We start from the raw sequence: 20,049 nt of genomic DNA on the forward strand, positions 1-20,049 counted from the left end.
TTTTGAATTTTCCTTCTTTAACACTAGATTCTATGTGGAATGTCAAAATGAATCATCATTGCGACGTCTGTTCATTCTCAACACCCAGCGCCGTGAAAATGCTAATATTTTACGGAATTCTAGGGCTAAAAAATAGAGGTAGTGTCTAGTACAATTAAATTATTTTAATGAAACTTTGCATCTATTTAAAATTTTAAAGCAGGTGTGACACAGCTTTTATATTTTGAATCAAACTTCGGAATACAACATTAAACAATGAAAACCGACAAAATTATACAAATCTTACGTCACAAGTGTACAAAAAAATATGACGAAAACATTTTTTGAAGAAACAAAAAACAATGTAACTGTATGAAAAGGTTAAAAAAAAAATATCGGAGAGGGGGGGGGGGGGTATGGATTGCTTAAATGTTAAAGGTTCATTGCAACTTAATTTCAATTATTTTTATAAATCACAAAAAGAAGTACAACTTTGTAACCTTGATGTCTTTCGCAACGTAGTTTTAACTTTACTGGATTCTTCCCTGGAGTTGAAGAGTTCCACAATGAAGGACCCGTGTGCAATACTTTTAATGTCTATACAATGTATATGGATTTGTACACCTCTTCTCAAAGAAATTTTGAAGAAAAAAAATCTGGAAATTATGCTTTGTAATTTTTATATTTTTCTTTGAATAGTGTAAAAAAATTCATGATTTGATATCTTTTCTAAACCCCTGGTAACGCATGCTGAGTTTTTGTCTAAGAACATGTAATGGTATTATAAGTTTGAATTTATAATATCTTGAAGAATTATCAAAGTGCATCAATGAACCTTTATATGCAAAATTTCTTAACAAATACATAAAAAATTATACGAAAGTAAATCCTTAAATTTTACTTATACTGTAATCCGTATTGTTTAATATGTAAAAGTAAAAAAAAAATCATATACTAGACAAAAATTTTTTAAATACAAAAAACAAAAACAAATGAAACTAAACTAAGAACACTTGATCAATCATTAAGACTAAAAACTACATCAAAGTACAATCAATCATAGCAAAAATATTATTAAAAAGCTAAAGATAAGAGAAAAGTAGAAATATATATATTTTTAATATGCTTACTGTGACAATAAATGTTTGAAAGATAAATGTTAAAAAGAAAAATTAAATGAATGATCTGCCAAAAAAAAAAAAAACTTCTCAAAGATCTTAGCACTACCTCTTGAAGGAAAATTTTGCATAAAGGTTTTTGATGAATTCCTTTACGTGTTCACCTCTGTATGAGAATTCTCTAGAGATCTCCCAGCCATGATGTATTGTAGAATCTGCCGCTCACGATTTCGTTTCAATTGAACTTCGACGTTAAGCTCTAAATACAACACTGAATTGTTACGCAACATACACTTAATGTTCACGTCATATAGAAATATGACGTTACCATTTCCCCGCAAGCACTTCCTAACAAGGTACAAATTTCTCTATAGTTTAGCGTAAGAAATATGATAATGTGATATTTTATTAAAACCAGAAGTCTCTGTCGAGACTGTAGCTCTACTGGTTTTATTGAACAGGAAACAAAGTGGAGAGTAATTAATTGTCTGACATTCTTAGATTTAATTTCATTCAAAATATCACTTTTCTATGCCAATAAAAGTACCTTTTACAAGTCATTAATGATTGAGTAGTCTGCCTTTTGTACATTAAGATGAAATAATTCTATAGTCCTTGTGATAACCCCCATGAACCAAGTCGGCACACTTCAGCCAATTCATACCTCATCTAACCTCATTTGATGAAGATGATGGAATGAGCTGAGGTTTGCCAAAATGCTCCATGAACGATTGAACCGTTTAGCTAAACTTTTCATTTATCGCATTTTTTCCCCTTCGGACAATTTGTACTGTCATACAAGCTTGCAAAGAGAAAACATAAGACAAAATGAATGTGTTTTAATTTATATATTCTGATTTAGTTACAAGAAATGGTAATGAAAAATTAGTTTTGTAATCATTATCAGCATTTAAAGAATTCACTGTTAAACATTAGCTCTGATATTGATAGTCAGAAATAAAACTTGTATAATGACAAAATAGTTTGGAAGTATGAATACATTCAATCTTCAACTATTAATGATATACTAAGAAACATCTGATTCAGTTGATAAAGTGTTTTACCACAATTTGAAAATTGTGTTTAAATCCAGTTAATTACATGTCACAGAAGCAGGACAGATCATGATTTGAGTATTATGCTATTATATTCACTCTTCCTTGACATACAAATCCATGCTCAAGTTCACTATTATATCAAAGTATTTTGTGCTTAAAATATTTTATATGTCAAATTAACATGTTATATATATATATATATATATATATATATATATATATATATATATATATATATATATATATATATATATATATATATATATATATAAAGCACTAAAAATGACCAACGACACGAACAATAAAAATTGTCAAATTTTCGGGACGCCCTGTCCCTTCCTCAGGACAAAGAAAAGAGTTAAAAAGTCATAAGAACAAAGGAAAAAGCGAAACAAAAAACAACTAGCACTACTACTAAACTACTAAACACTATATATTTACATACTAAGTTACATGTTGATTTGGAAATTTTTAAGAACACTATTAAAGAAAGAATCCGGACCGCTATGAAATGCGTCCGGTCTATCGGGTATACTCGGGTGAAGTGCGATTTACATAATTGAGCGAATTAATTATGCTAATTAATTACGACAATCAGTAAATCGTACATTGTTTCATTCTCTCAAAATGGCGTAACTATACTTGATAAAGAATAACCAAAGAAAAATAATATAGAAGGGGCATTTTAACATATGAATTATGATCTATTATAAATTTTAATTTGAAATGTTTTAGGACTGATTATCGGTAAAAAAAATAATTAATAATTAATTAACAAAGGCGTAAGCAATACATAGTTATGTGGGTTGTTCGAGAGTTGGTGACGCAAATTAACTGTGGAGTTTACACTAAATTGAGAGAATAATCTTGTTTGGTATCATCAGGAATCGGGTCTAGTTTACGTTCATTCTGGTGAAGTCATTCAGTTTGTTAATACCATTGGGGCGGAATGACTTCAATCTGTGCATCCAGAACTTTTCTTTGCTTTTTCTCTGAGCGTCTGTCCATCTTGGGTTATGATCAATCACCACTACTGTCATGTCCTCCCATTTGTGACCCTCAAGGTTGAAATGTTCCCCAACGGGTTCATTGAGTTTTTTGGTCCTAATGGTCGAACGGTGGTTATTGACTCTCCTGCGGAGATCTCCTGTTTCACCAATATACTGTTTGGAGCAAACTTTGCAACTGATGAGATAAATGCAGTTGTCAGTATGACAGGACAAACTTCCTAGTATTTTGTAGCTGCGGCCTGTAACAGGGCTGTTAAAACTGTCTGTGTCAGTGCTGTGCTTACAAAGAAGACATCTTCTGTCAGAGCAAGTCTTAAAGCCCCCGTTAGGTAATGGGTTGTCCAGTCTGGTTCTTACTACCATGTCCTTTAGGTTCCTAGGGCGTCTGTATGCAGCCAATGGGGGTTCCTTAAAGACCTCTGCCATTCGTTTGTTTGAATGGAGAATTGGTAGGTTCTTTTGAAGGTATCTTGTATCTACTTCGTAGATCCGACATTTAGGATATACAGTGTTGTTGGTTTTTTAGTGCTTTTTATATCCTTTTTCGCCAACTGTATCTTCACAGATCCACCCGTATATCCATCATTTCTTTACTTATATTTTCTGTTCTTATCATTTATTTTTGGTTTTCTTTGATCATTTGACTTTTTTTACTATTTATTTTATATTATTTTGTTTCCAATCTTTGCAAATAAGTTCTTTCCGCTTTTCCCTTTCGATTTTTACTCACGTACCGTTTGTTTTTAATATTTTTGAATTCGTGCACGAGTTATCTACGAAATCCATTAGAAAACAGAACAATCGTTCGTTGAATCTTTCGACTTCATACGACTAAAAACTTAAAAATAGTCTTTTCATTTTGGCAATTGTAATTTCCTTTCAAATATGTCTATTAAAGATAACCCAACATTTAAACTTCTAAAGAAAGAACACCAAAAATCAATAAAAACTGAACACCGGGTCTCCAATTTACAGACCTACTTAGAGTGTGACATTATACCGAAAGGCTTTCAGATAAATGTTACACCTAACATAGGGCCAATCTCCAAACGCTTTCAGGAACGCTGGGACGTTATTACAAGGAGATGTTCTAAACAATTGATGTCACTCTGTCTTTCTTGGGATATCCACAAGTTAGGACAATTGAAGAGTGAGATCAAGTCCGTAGAATCATCCCTCAACGATATCATGTCCCAGGCCGATCTTGATGAAGCCCATAATATTATAGACACCTATAATATGGCCCTAACAAATAAAGTCAACAAGACTCAAAAAAAGAAATTTCTCCGCGACAGTGTTCCACAGTCTAGGAACAACTGGTCAGAGGTCAGAGTTAACAAAACACGCAAACCCCGCTCGAGACGCTTCAAACGCATTAAGACAATCGCGAAGGACGGACCCATACAAACTCCTGACGTCTGCCCAGTGCTCAATACATCTAGTGCTCCTCTCTCCGAATCGGAGACCTCACTTCTTTCCAAGGGGCTAAATTTCTGCCCCACGCCACATGAGGTCGACGAAAAACAAGTCAGAGAGGACACCCGAGCATTCTTCCGGAGACTTCGTTTGAAGGAGCACTTCTCGAGAAAAGACTCCGAAGTAAATTCATACGACTCTTCCAAGCCAGATTTACACGATCTAGAGGAACACAAACTCTATAGGCCCAAGAGTGACTGGGAACCTGCACCGGGCAAGTGTGGCGCGCTTGAGTCGTATATTGACGCCGTTGAGTCAGACATAGAGAAGCTCCTTTCAGTGCCAGACAAGACTCCCGACAATTTGAGTAAGGAAGAGAGATCTGCCTTACAATCATTAAAAAATCGGGATGACATTGTAATCAAGAAAGCAGACAAAGGCTCTACAGTTGTCGTACTGGATAAAGAGACTTACATGGCGGAGGCCCAAAGACAACTCTCAGACGAACGTTTCTATAAGAAACTGGACTCTGACCCTACTAAAGAATTCTCCACCGCCATTACCAAAATTCTTGACGATATGTTTGAGAAAAATGAGATTGGTATCAACGTCTACGAGACCTTAAATCCTATTGACTGTAGACCAGGACAATTCTATCTGCTTCCTAAAATACACAAAGAAGGCATGCCAGGTCGTCCCATAGTCAGCGCAATTGGACACCCCACGGAGAAAATTTCTGAATTCATTGATTTACATCTCCGTCCACACGTAGAGAATTTGCCATCCTATCTCAAGGACACCACGGACTACATTAACAAGACGCCCTCTACTGGCCTCCCAGATCATACCCTCCTCGTGACTATGGACGTCACATCTTTGTACACCAATATTCCGCACGATGAGGGTATCGAAGCCTGTAGAGAAGTCTGGGATAGTAGGTCCATACAAATTCCTTCTACCGAGTCCCTTGCCAAGCTCCTTGAACACGTTCTCAAGTTCAACAACTTCATGTTTAATGGAGAACATTACCTGCAGGTTAATGGCACTGCTATGGGTACGAAAATGGCACCGTCTTATGCCAATGTCTTCATGGGCAGACTGGAACGCAACTTGTTACTTCAAGCACCATTTAGGCCCCATAGCTGGTTGCGTTTCATTGACGATATAGAGATGAAGTGGGTGGAATGTCGCGAGAGCCTCGAGGCATTCATAACGTTTGCCAACACCTTTCATCAGTCGATCAAATTTACAGTAGACGTATCTAATTCGAAAAACGTATTTCTAGATACCACATCTACCCTGATTGATGGTGAAATCGAATTCAGTCTCCACACCAAACCCACAGATTCCCACCTATATCTTATGCCCACTAGCTGTCATCCCCCACACACTTTTAAGGGAGTGCCTAAGGGTCTAGCCACCAGAATTCGACGCATCTGTTCGTCCCCTGGCTTATATCAGGAGCAAAGTGGACTTCTTAAGTCCCACCTATGCAAAAGAGGCTACAATGCCCGCAACGTACAAACAGCTATTGATGAGATGGCGGGACATGACAGGCAAAACCTATTACGCTACAAAGAGAAAGAAAATAGCGGTAGGGTCCCTCTGGTAACCACATACCATCCCGTCCTTAAGAACCTAAGCGGTATCCTTCAAAAGAACCTACCAATTCTCCATTCAAACAAACGAATGGCAGAGGTCTTTAAGGAACCCCCATTGGCTGCATACAGACGCCCTAGGAACCTAAAGGACATGGTAGTAAGAACCAGACTGGACAACCCATTACCTAACGGGGGCTTTAAGACTTGCTCTGACAGAAGATGTCTTCTTTGTAAGCACAGCACTGACACAGACAGTTTTAACAGCCCTGTTACAGGCCGCAGCTACAAAATACTAGGAAGTTTGTCCTGTCATACTGACAACTGCATTTATCTCATCAGTTGCAAAGTTTGCTCCAAACAGTATATTGGTGAAACAGGAGATCTCCGCAGGAGAGTCAATAACCACCGTTCGACCATTAGGACCAAAAAACTCAATGAACCCGTTGGGGAACATTTCAACCTTGAGGGTCACAAATGGGAGGACATGACAGTAGTGGTGATTGATCATAACCCAAGATGGACAGACGCTCAGAGAAAAAGCAAAGAAAAGTTCTGGATGCACAGATTGAAGTCATTCCGCCCCAATGGTATTAACAAACTGAATGACTTCACCAGAATGAACGTAAACTAGACCCGATTCCTGATGATACCAAACAAGATTATTCTCTCAATTTAGTGTAAACTCCACAGTTAATTTGCGTCACCAACTCTCGAACAACCCACATAACTATGTATTGCTTACGCCTTTGTTAATTAATTATTAATTATTTTTTTACCGATAATCAGTCCTAAAACATTTCAAATTAAAATTTATAATAGATCATAATTCATATGTTAAAATGCCCCTTCTATATTATTTTTCTTTGGTTATTCTTTATCAAGTATAGTTACGCCATTTTGAGAGAATGAAACAATGTACGATTTACTGATTGTCGTAATTAATTAGCATAATTAATTCGCTCAATTATGTAAATCGCACTTCACCCGAGTATACCCGATAGACCGGACGCATTTCATAGCGGTCCGGATTCTTTCTTTAATAGTGTTCTTAAAAATTTCCAAATCAACATGTAACTTAGTATGTAAATATATAGTGTTTAGTAGTTTAGTAGTAGTGCTAGTTGTTTTTTGTTTCGCTTTTTCCTTTGTTCTTATGACTTTTTAACTCTTTTCTTTGTCCTGAGGAAGGGACAGGGCGTCCCGAAAATTTGACAATTTTTATTGTTCGTGTCGTTGGTCATTTTTAGTGCTTTATATAAATTTCCATCCGTGACCTTGTATCTACTTCGTAGATCCGACATTTAGGATATACAGTGTTGTTGGTTTTTTAGTGCTTTTTATATATATATATATATATATATATATATATATTGGGAAAGTAGTCTCATGTATATCATCGTAGTATTTACTTGATAAATATAGTGAAACATGAATGAAGAGGAATGGTTTACCTCCCTTTACGGGCTGGCCAGTGACCTCCCTCTTCCAATTATACTCACCTCTCAATATTTATTTCATCATCATAGTATATACTTGATGAATAATACTTGATTCTTATTATAGAAGGTTTATCTCCCTTTACATAATGGACATGCGGTGTTATCCTTCTTTTCATAACACTCACTTGTCTATAAATTTGTTTTATATATTTTTTTTAATTCTATATACACCTTAAAATGGTAATATATAATAATTTATATAGAACATTATATATGGTCATATATGTTCAGAATAGACTACTTTCATAGTATTTTGAAATTCAAAGAAGTGTTAATTGTACATCAGTGAATCGATACAATCATTTATGTGTATATAGAGATACATTCAATATTGTCTCAGCATTGCTTGGAATATATACATCATATACACAAGCTTTTGTTTTTATAAGATAATGATATAATAAATTTATCATAAGAAATAAATCAAATTATTTGGAGCAGAAATTATTGTCAATATTGATTATTCCTGTAAGTATGTCAAATAAAAATCCAGTACCCAGTACATTTGTCTTTCACAATTGTTTTGCCACAAAGTATAGTTATGTTCAATTATTACAGTACAGTCAAACTCAGTTATTACAAAGTCACTGAGATCTATATGAAATTATTTCACTAAAATATAGGCAATTCACTATATCCATAGAAGGAATTCTTTATATTTGTATAGCTGGGAATCCAAGATGACTTCGCTATATCTGTGAATTTGCAATATTCCATGTTCATACGAAACAAATTTTACTGTATAATGTAACAATTTTGATTAATGAATATAACATCGAGACACATCCATCTACCCAAAAAATAAAAAAAAAAAAAAAAACTGCATAACCTTTTCAGAAAGGTTCACTAGTATTTAGTTAAAATATTTACAAGCTAATGAAACCCTCTGTTATGGGTATGATAGAAGCATTACTATGTCAAATAAGTTATATATATATTTATATATAAAAATGAAATTAGGAATTACAGTAATTATCTTTTCGAGCTAATATCACATTTGAAAACAAATATCACTTAATGTGTATCCCTCAGCACAATCAATTTAAAAATCATACAAACATATAAACATTCTCTCCGATTTATTAAACAAAATGGCTTTCTTAGTTCCACGAAAAGCATGGCATTCATATAGTTGATATATATATATATATATATATATATATATATATATATATATATATATAGAAAGCACAGAGAAATTCACTTTTATAAGGATACTCACTTCCGCCCCAGCCCGGGGTTGAACTCTCGACCTACGGAATCTGTCTCCTAGCAGTGCAGGAACAGCGCGTTAGACCGCTCGGCTATCTAGGCAAGTTAAAAAACTTGCTTTCGATGCCGATGGAATTCTCACAACGCTGCCCTACACTACACGGTCATTGAGAATAGAAGTGAGATACAGTTATTTGGACATTAGTTTTTAGAGGATTGTTACCAATACATGTTGTGATGAAATTAATTTTATTTATAAAGCACAATTTACAACAACTCTTAAACTAATATAACTGCCCTAAGTGAAGAAATATTAATATAGAAAGCACAGAGAAATTCACTTTTATAAGGATACTCACTTCCGCCCCAGCCCGGGGTTGAACTCTCGACCTACGGAATCTGTCTCCTAGCAGTGCAGGAACAGCGCGTTAGACCGCTCGGCTATCTAGGCAAGTTAAAAAACTTGCTTTCGATGCCGATGGAATTCTCACAACGCTGCCCTACACTACACGGTCATTGAGAATAGAAGTGAGATACAGTTATTTGGACATTAGTTTTTAGAGGATTGTTACCAATACATGTTGTGATGAAATTAATTTTATTTATAAAGCACAATTTACAACAACTCTTAAACTAATATAACTGCCCTAAGTGAAGAAATATTAATATAGAAAGCACAGAGAAATTCACTTTTATAAGGATACTCACTTCCGCCCCAGCCCGGGGTTGAACTCTCGACCTACGGAATCTGTCTCCTAGCAGTGCAGGAACAGCGCGTTAGACCGCTCGGCTATCTAGGCAAGTTAAAAAACTTGCTTTCGATGCCGATGGAATTCTCACAACGCTGCCCTACACTACACGGTCATTGAGAATAGAAGTGAGATACAGTTATTTGGACATTAGTTTTTAGAGGATTGTTACCAATACATGTTGTGATGAAATTAATTTTATTTATAAAGCACAATTTACAACAACTCTTAAACTAATATAACTGCCCTTAGTGAAGAAATATTAATATAGAAAGCACAGAGAAATTCACTTTTATAAGGATACTCACTTCCGCCCCAGCCCGGGGTTGAACTCTCGACCTACGGAATCTGTCTCCTAGCAGTGCAGGAACAGCGCGTTAGACCGCTCGGCTATCTAGGCAAGTTAAAAAACTTGCTTTCGATGCCGATGGAATTCTCACAACGCTGCCCTACACTACACGGTCATTGAGAATAGAAGTGAGATACAGTTATTTGGACATTAGTTTTTAGAGGATTGTTACCAATACATGTTGTGATGAAATTAATTTTATTTATAAAGCACAATTTACAACAACTCTTAAACTAATATAACTGCCCTAAGTGAAGAAATATTAATATAGAAAGCACAGAGAAATTCACTTTTATAAGGATACTCACTTCCGCCCCAGCCCGGGGTTGAACTCTCGACCTACGGAATCTGTCTCCTAGCAGTGCAGGAACAGCGCGTTAGACCGCTCGGCTATCTAGGCAAGTTAAAAAACTTGCTTTCGATGCCGATGGAATTCTCACAACGCTGCCCTACACTACACGGTCATTGAGAATAGAAGTGAGATACAGTTATTTGGACATTAGTTTTTAGAGGATTGTTACCAATACATGTTGTGATGAAATTAATTTTATTTATAAAGCACAATTTACAACAACTCTTAAACTAATATAACTGCCCTAAGTGAAGAAATATTAATATAGAAAGCACAGAGAAATTCACTTTTATAAGGATACTCACTTCCGCCCCAGCCCGGGGTTGAACTCTCGACCTACGGAATCTGTCTCCTAGCAGTGCAGGAACAGCGCGTTAGACCGCTCGGCTATCTAGGCAAGTTAAAAAACTTGCTTTCGATGCCGATGGGCTGGGGCGGAAGTGAGTATCCTTATAAAAGTGAATTTCTCTGTGCTTTCTATATTAATATTTCTTCACTTAGGGCAGTTATATTAGTTTAAGAGTTGTTGTAAATTGTGCTTTATAAATAAAATTAATTTCATCACAACATGTATTGGTAACAATCCTCTAAAAACTAATGTCCAAATAACTGCATCTCACTTCTATTCTCAATGACCGTGTAGTGTAGGGCAGCGTTGTGAGAATTCCATCGGCATCGAAAGCAAGTTTTTTAACTTGCCTAGATAGCCGAGCGGTCTAACGCGCTGTTCCTGCACTGCTAGGAGACAGATTCCGTAGGTCGAGAGTTCAACCCCGGGCTGGGGCGGAAGTGAGTATCCTTATAAAAGTGAATTTCTCTGTGCTTTCTATATTAATATTTCTTCACTTAGGGCAGTTATATTAGTTTAAGAGTTGTTGTAAATTGTGCTTTATAAATAAAATTAATTTCATCACAACATGTATTGGTAACAATCCTCTAAAAACTAATGTCCAAATAACTGTATCTCACTTCTATTCTCAATGACCGTGTAGTGTAGGGCAGCGTTGTGAGAATTCCATCGGCATCGAAAGCAAGTTTTTTAACTTGCCTAGATAGCCGAGCGGTCTAACGCGCTGTTCCTGCACTGCTAGGAGACAGATTCCGTAGGTCGAGAGTTCAACCCCGGGCTGGGGCGGAAGTGAGTATCCTTATAAAAGTGAATTTCTCTGTGCTTTCTATATTAATATTTCTTCACTTAGGGCAGTTATATTAGTTTAAGAGTTGTTGTAAATTGTGCTTTATAAATAAAATTAATTTCATCACAACATGTATTGGTAACAATCCTCTAAAAACTAATGTCCAAATAACTGTATCTCACTTCTATTCTCAATGACCGTGTAGTGTAGGGCAGCGTTGTGAGAATTCCATCGGCATCGAAAGCAAGTTTTTTAACTTGCCTAGATAGCCGAGCGGTCTAACGCGCTGTTCCTGCACTGCTAGGAGACAGATTCCGTAGGTCGAGAGTTCAACCCCGGGCTGGGGCGGAAGTGAGTATCCTTATAAAAGTGAATTTCTCTGTGCTTTCTATATTAATATTTCTTCACTTAGGGCAGTTATATTAGTTTAAGAGTTGTTGTAAATTGTGCTTTATAAATAAAATTAATTTCATCACAACATGTATTGGTAACAATCCTCTAAAAACTAATGTCCAAATAACTGTATCTCACTTCTATTCTCAATGACCGTGTAGTGTAGGGCAGCGTTGTGAGAATTCCATCGGCATCGAAAGCAAGTTTTTTAACTTGCCTAGATAGCCGAGCGGTCTAACGCGCTGTTCCTGCACTGCTAGGAGACAGATTCCGTAGGTCGAGAGTTCAACCCCGGGCTGGGGCGGAAGTGAGTATCCTTATAAAAGTGAATTTCTCTGTGCTTTCTTATATTAATATTTCTTCACTTAGGGCAGTTATATTAGTTTAAGAGTTGTTGTAAATTGTGCTTTATAAATAAAATTAATTTCATCACAACATGTATTGGTAACAATCCTCTAAAAACTAATGTCCAAATAACTGTATCTCACTTCTATTCTCAATGACCGTGTAGTGTAGGGCAGCGTTGTGAGAATTCCATCGGCATCGAAAGCAAGTTTTTTAACTTGCCTAGATAGCCGAGCGGTCTAACGCGCTGTTCCTGCACTGCTAGGAGACAGATTCCGTAGGTCGAGTTCAACCCCGGGCTGGGGCGGAAGTGAGTATCCTTATAAAAGTGAATTTCTCTGTGCTTTCTATATTAATATTTCTTCACTTAGGGCAGTTATATTAGTTTAAGAGTTGTTGTAAATTGTGCTTTATAAATAAAATTAATTTCATCACAACATGTATTGGTAACAATCCTCTAAAAACTAATGTCCAAATAACTGTATCTCACTTCTATTCTCAATGACCGTGTAGTGTAGGGCAGCGTTGTGAGAATTCCATCGGCATCGAAAGCAAGTTTTTTAACTTGCCTAGATAGCCGAGCGGTCTAACGCGCTGTTCCTGCACTGCTAGGAGACAGATTCCGTAGGTCGAGAGTTCAACCCCGGGCTGGGGCGGAAGTGAGTATCCTTATAAAAGTGAATTTCTCTGTGCTTTCTATATTAATATTTCTTCACTTAGGGCAGTTATATTAGTTTAAGAGTTGTTGTAAATTGTGCTTTATAAATAAAATTAATTTCATCACAACATGTATTGGTAACAATCCTCTAAAAACTAATGTCCAAATAACTGTATCTCACTTCTATTCTCAATGACCGTGTAGTGTAGGGCAGCGTTGTGAGAATTCCATCGGCATCGAAAGCAAGTTTTTTAACTTGCCTAGATAGCCGAGCGGTCTAACGCGCTGTTCCTGCACTGCTAGGAGACAGATTCCGTAGGTCGAGAGTTCAACCCCGGGCTGGGGCGGAAGTGAGTATCCTTATAAAAGTGAATTTCTCTGTGCTTTCTATATTAATATTTCTTCACTTAGGGCAGTTATATTAGTTTAAGAGTTGTTGTAAATTGTGCTATATATATATATATATATATATATATATATATATATATATATATATATATATATATATATATATATATAAATACAAAGCAAATTAAATTTGTCATTAGTCATATTATGTATTCACAAATATTGTAAAAAGAACAGACAATGAAAGGTTTCTTTTCAGTAATAATCTTGAAGATGTAATATTTATACATTTACATATAATTTAAATAATGAAACTGCATCAGGGGACACAATGACTTCAGTGGGAAATAAATACTGAGGGATATACACTTTAAGTGAACAACACCTTATGGCAAAGACTTTCAAAACCACCTGCATCACAAACTTAGTGATGGTACACTCAGTGGTGTACAAACGCACGCAGCGAGTCAGGTGGTGGCGCCTGCCCTGCTTCACACACTGGTGAAGGTACACTCGCTGGTGTACAAACGCACGCTGGCGAGTCAGACATAGCTATGTTACCCCTCTCTGGGATAGGCAAAAATAAAATGAACCTTTTCTTTCCTCATTTATTCCTTTAAAATGAACCTTTTCTTTCCTCAATTGTTCCTTCAAAAATCTCTAGCTAAAGATGTATAAATTATTTTGTGGTCAGAATAAACACTTTCTATGACATCAGTGATAATATTACATGTCACATTTGTGTAAATATGGTCTATCAATGATCCAGAAGAATGGGTTGACTTGAACACAATCTGTTTGCAACTGAAAGCTTCAGACATGTATGTAGCCACTGAAGAGCCTCCATGAGAAAGATCTATATTGAAATCCCCAATCATGATTATATTCTGCTGATTCTTAACTACTTTTGACAATTTGTTGATAAAGTTGTTTTTTGCCCTTTCAACAGTAGAACCTGGACTTCTATATAGCACAACAACTTGATAATTCTCATTTTTGCACTTTACTTCACTGTACTGCCATTCTAAGTCTTTGTCTGAGTGGCTAACATGATTAATGATTTGACAGTCATTTCTAATGTATGTAATAATGCCTCTATGAGGTCTGCCACATTGCTGATTCAATGCAAAATCCAACCTGAACATGTTGTAATTCTCCAATTCATAATCTTCATTTTCATCGGATGCTGTCAACCATGTTTCAGCCACTCCTATGATATGAGACTGTTGAAGATTTGGCTCATTTTTGAAACTTGTAAAATGGACATGCAGTGACCTCACATTCTGGAATGCAATGTTTATGGTCTGGTTATTTGTAGAATCCATAGGCTGATAACATAACTGTAATGTTGCTTCTGTCCGTAGTCTACACATTTCTTTTTTCACTTTCTCAGACGCACAAATTTTGCTTTCATTTAAACTCAAGATATGAAGTCCTTTGATCTTTGTAACCCTGCTTAGAGCAACATAGTGAATGTGTGGCAATGTAAATTTCGGATTCATATCAAGATTGATAACAGCTTGAACCATTGTGTCTCCCTGAGATTTGTGTATAGTTTTGGCTGCAGAAAGTCGCAACGGAAATTGTATACGTACAACAGTGTGTCTCAGGTACTGAAAGCTCCTTCTTACATCAAATATTGGTGTCCAAGACTTATCTACTCCACGTCCAAACAGATGTCTATACTGATATCGCCATGATTTACCAGTATTTGTGTCATCAAAAGAAATCCATATTATACTTGGCCTCTCAGTGCTTTCTTGTCTCCTCTCTATGTACTCTACCTTACATGATGTACCATTTGTGAGCCCATCCTCAACACATAAATTTGCAGTGATTTCATACTGTAGACCAAGTGCTATGGGAACATTTTTAGCCAATCCAGCTGTTTTAGAGGAGTCATCTGGCAAATTCAAATGCTGTATCAAATTTTCCCTTCCTACTACAGAATCATGAGCTGGTATATTGACCTTTTCACCATCAGCTAGCAGAAACACTTGGTTGTTGTAGGCATTCACACTTTCATTTCTTGTATATAATCTTGGAGCATCTCTGGGATATACTGGTAGTGACTCATCTACACATCGCTGCTTCAATGTCTGTATATCAGCTTCAGTTTGATTTCCTTCTCGTAAACGGTTGAGTAACTCGGCAAAATGAACATCATCTTTCTGTCTCATTATTTCCGTTAGTTCATGCATTGTGAACAATTCTCGCCATAAGTTTGTTGCCAATGGTCCAAAGTTTTTCTTCAAGTCATCAAAAACCCACCCATCCATCACTGGCTTTAACTGGAAAAGATCTCCAATCAAAATGACATTGATACCTCCAAAGTATTCCTTACTGCCTTTTATCTGCTTCAAACGCTCATGTACACGATTCAATTGTGAATTTCCAACCATTGAAACCTCGTCAATGATGACCGTTGACAAATATTTATACTTTGTTCTAAGACTGTTCAAGGATTCACTATCAAGGGGCTTGCAGTTAAATCCCTGACTTGCTGGAATTTTGAATGCTGAATGTATTGTCTGTCCCTTTATATTAAATGCAGTTTTTCCAGTTGGAGCACAGAGTAGAACCTTGCAGTCATCTGGATTTTCCCCTTCAGTAGAGCAATAGTGTCTTGTGAGTGCCTCATACAAAACTCTTACAAAACAGACTTTCCAACTCCTGCACCACCAGTTAGGAAAACTCTAAGTGGTTCTTTTTTGGTTTTAATCCAATGAAGCACATGGGTAAAAAACTCCATTTGCTTTTTGTTTAATTTGCTAACTAGTTGGAAATACATCTCATTGGTCATTTTGTACTGATGAGTTTGATCATCATTAGTAGAACTACTAGGTAATCCAAGATCTATTCCAATGTCATAGTTCTGGTGATTTTCTGAACGCTTTTGGTCAAAATACACAAATTCCTCACTTTCCCTACTCCCTTCATCTAAGTCCTTTTGTTCAATTTGCTCTGCATTAGGTGCTACTCTATCAAGCTGTACATCAGCCTCTTCAGCCTGCCTCTGTGCCTCTTCCAGCTCCTCTGCATTGTGTTCATACTTCTTTAATTTAGCACCTATAAAACTCTTCAGCCTCTTGGTTGTACTTTTCTTTATAAGTTGATTTGTCTCCTTTAATGTCTATATCTTCCTTTCTCCATGGATGGAAAAGTAAAATCTTTTCTCTATAATAATTTTCAGAATCAACTTTGATTGAGTAGTTGACATAACGAATGCACTTCGCCTTCCTCCTTTGCCTTATGATGATGCCATTTTTCAAAACTATCCTAATCAGCTCTGAATTGATCTCTTCATCTTCCAAGTCTCTTAATTCTTTTTCATCTTCAGAATCATCATTTTGCTCTAAGAGCTCATCATTTTCTTTGAAATCTTTTGGATATACAATTTCTAGTTCTGCGACATAGTCTGCTAAACACCAATTTTCAAGTTGCCTTGGTCTTTGAGAATAACGCTTGATCACACTGCTTGCATGAATGTCTGTGGAATTCTCTGGCAATTCTTCTAAAGCAGACTTGCATTTCAATAGAAGAGTTCTTTCTTCTGGTGGTGAAGTATTTATAAATACATCTCTTGAACTTTTTGTTAAAGGCAATTGTAAATTCAAGTATGCAGCTTCTTGTGCACTTATCTCAACTGCATTCAAGAACTTGTTTCCCATGTGTCGAACCTGTTTTTTCAAATCCATATTTCCTTCTCTTGCTTCCTTACATGCTTGATCAAGCAGACTACTCATTCCACGTTGGGACTTGCTAATGTAGGACACAATGTACAAAGCACATGCATATGGGTCTAGGACAAACTGCAAATCATGATTAGCTCGCCATGCTGTCAAAACATTTTTCATGTAAGAATTAACTCTTATTTCAGAAGGGGTTCTCTTCAAAAAAAGTTGTGGTCCATCAAGGGAACTTCTAATTGACTTTATATAATCTTCTTTCTCCAGGTTCAGTGATTGTAAAAATTCACTGAAAGAAATGTTTTTCCCTTCTTTCATATCTGCTAATTCTTTCTTCACCTTTGTAAAAATTTCTCTGTATGTCAATGCATCTGATTCATCTGCTGATAAAGGTTCCAAGATCAAAGTTGAATCCATAGGAGGCTGAGGAAATCCAAATCGACAAATGTCTTTTCCTTTTTTTCTTGCAAGTTCTGGAATGTTTGTGAATTTGTAATTCTACAAATGGTGCAACTTCATCATCACAATTTGCAGAGCAAGATACATACTGATCTATAAATTTAGCAATGTCAGTAACTGGATCTTCCTTAAATTTTGGAGCATCTTTGATCCACATAAGCATATGAATGTGAGGTGATCCTCTGTGCTGAAATTCAACACGATAAAAAAAGTCTATCAGTTCCCCAACAGGTTGATGCTCACTCTTCAAAACTGTATTGATAAACACATGTACTCTGTGATCAAAAAAGCGAACACATGTCACAGGATCTTTTTGCACCAAGTCAGTTTTTTCAGCCCATGTCAACTTGTCTACTTCCTCATCAGTAAGTGATTTCTTGAGATTGAGTTGAGCAAGAGTTTTGAGTAACTCAGGCCATCTTGTATCTGCTGCTGATAAAGATGCAAACCAAGTTGGTAACCCCACGCAGCACAGTTAAGGTTACAAAAAGGAGGCGGAGCCTAATTTGTACGGGAAAACTTGACTATGACATCATACAAAATATACGTCATACAACATTTCTTTAAAATACCACAAAATGAGTTTATCTGCTAATTTAACCAATAAGAAATCATCAAACTACATAAAAACTTACTATAACGTGTTGTTTTGTCGTCAGGTAAATCCCACATTACAAGTTATAAACAAATCACTGATTGCAAGACACTTGTCAATATGACGTCATTTCTTACAACGTGACGTAGTTTGTATGCAGTTAGAGACAGATCAAGTAATATTTTCTCGACAAAATATGTATTCTCTAATTAAATAAAATATTATTTCCAGATATTCTATGGGCCAATAACTTAAATTTAATGTCTTCTTCACTATCTATTTTATTAATATATTTTCTGTACATTACGTATTTAATTGACACTGCTGTATATTTGTATGCAAGTACATCGGAGGGTAATGTGGAGGTCCTAATAAATCGATCTAGTGCAAGGGCATACACTCTGTGGATCAAAGTAAGCTTTTACATTTCAACTATAAAACTATTAAGGTATCTAAAAAGTGCTGCGATCCTGATGAAATCTTAAAAACAGTTTAATTATATCAATATTTCATGCCGCTGACCAGCAAAAAATATAGCATTCGGTCATACAAGTATAATTTTAACAATGCAATTGCAGAATTTAGACAGGATCGCAGCACTTTTCAGAATCTACAATGTGTGTTGAAAATATTTATATACTAAACTGGGAAATTTAACTTGGTTATGCCCTTGCACTAGTAATATTTATATATATCATCAATACTTCAAGTCAATGTGCTAAAATCTCGTGACTGCCGCATCACGTGACTAGTCTAAATGTAAAATATAATCGTCTTCGATATGTAGTTATTAATCATAGTTACAATTATCCGATATAAATAATGTACTAAAAATAATCGCCATCCCAATTACGAATACATTTTTAAATACAAAATTTAGTCGATATTTCCATTGCGCACCTTAACTGTACTGCGCAGTTGTCTAATCATGGCAAACAACTCCTTCTTCTTTGCCTCTAGATAGGGAGGACTGTTATGCAAAGTTCTAAAAATGTAATATCCTTCATTTAATCTTGTGATCTTGTCAAGTACTTCTTGATTGAGAACATCACCAGCTGTTAATTTCTTCTCTGTTCCCTTACATCTTCTTAATACAAGATTGACTTTATCCGATATCTGCTTCATCTGAATTTTCTTCATTTTGAAAAAATAAATTTGGCACACTGTTTGCTGCACGTCTGTCAATGTTTCTAAGTTCCCATTTCACAAGATCACTATAATGAACTTTAACTTCACGATCATCTTTTGATGCCATCCTCTGACCACAGTAAATTGTTGGAAAAGACAAGAATTCTGCATCCTTATCAGTGTACAAACTCAGTGGGGTTTGTCCTTCTCCTGGAGCAAACGTGTACCCTGATCTTGAACAGGATTTGCGTCATCCAGTAATGTGTCGCAGCTGCCAGAATGTCCTTCTCTTTCATCAATTTCTTCAAATGTACTTTCTTCTTTCTCATCTGATGTAACACCAAGATTTGTATTCCTTCCTTCAATACACTCTGATTTACTTGTGTTAAAATATTCTGATATTATTTCACTGCTATCTGCGGTTATTCTAGCTTCCCAATCTTCATCTACATGAATCTTTGCATCTTTGTACATTTGGCTATTTCTCATTAACCAATGTAATGCAATGATTACATGCTTTGGTCTGACATTTTCTACAAAATCACATGTTTTGTAACTTAGTCTTCTCTTTAATCGGACTGGGACTGTAATGTCATTGTTAAACTGTCTTGGTAAAGAGTTTACAGTTGGCTGTAAATCTACTGGAACATTAACAACATTTCCTTTTATAGACAATTGTCTTCCTCTAGGCAACTCTCTTATCTGCATAAATGGAATCCGTAAAGCTATGAGGCGTTCTTCTAACTGATGAAGTGAACAACACCTTATGGCAAAGACTTTCAAAACCACCTGCATCACAAACTTAGTGATGGTACACTCAGTGGTGTACAAACGCACGCAGCGAGTCAGGTGGTGGCGCCTGCCCTGCTTCACACACTGGTGAAGGTACACTCGCTGGTGTACAAACGCACGCTGGCGAGTCAGACATAGCTATGTTACCCCTCTCTGGGATAGG

At 36.1% G+C, this 20,049-nt stretch overlaps 2 protein-coding genes across 2 annotated transcripts; one reads left to right on the top strand and one right to left on the bottom strand.

The window, feature by feature from the left end:
• Positions 1-4,050: 4,050 nt before the first annotated feature.
• On the top strand, positions 4,051-7,768 carry LOC134262297 (uncharacterized). The gene is made up of 2 exons (XM_062744671.1): positions 4,051-5,515; positions 7,746-7,768. The coding sequence occupies exons 1-2, from the start codon at positions 4,051-4,053 to the stop codon at positions 7,766-7,768; spliced, it is 1,488 nt and encodes a 495-aa protein (XP_062600655.1).
• A 6,105-nt stretch (positions 7,769-13,873) lies between these two features.
• Positions 13,874-19,106, bottom strand: LOC134262299 (uncharacterized). Its single transcript, XM_062744672.1, has 4 exons — positions 18,867-19,106; positions 16,424-17,410; positions 16,013-16,326; positions 13,874-15,848 (listed from the first exon to the last, which is right to left on the bottom strand). The coding sequence occupies exons 1-4, from the start codon at positions 19,104-19,106 to the stop codon at positions 13,874-13,876; spliced, it is 3,516 nt and encodes a 1,171-aa protein (XP_062600656.1).
• Between the last annotated feature and the right edge of the window lie 943 nt (positions 19,107-20,049).

This window comes from Saccostrea cucullata, unplaced genomic scaffold (genome assembly GCF_032062105.1).
Source record: "Saccostrea cucullata isolate Sc308-1 unplaced genomic scaffold, CSIRO_AGI_Scuc_v1 ctg11704, whole genome shotgun sequence".
In the NCBI taxonomy this organism is placed as follows: domain Eukaryota; kingdom Metazoa; phylum Mollusca; class Bivalvia; order Ostreida; family Ostreidae; genus Saccostrea; species Saccostrea cuccullata.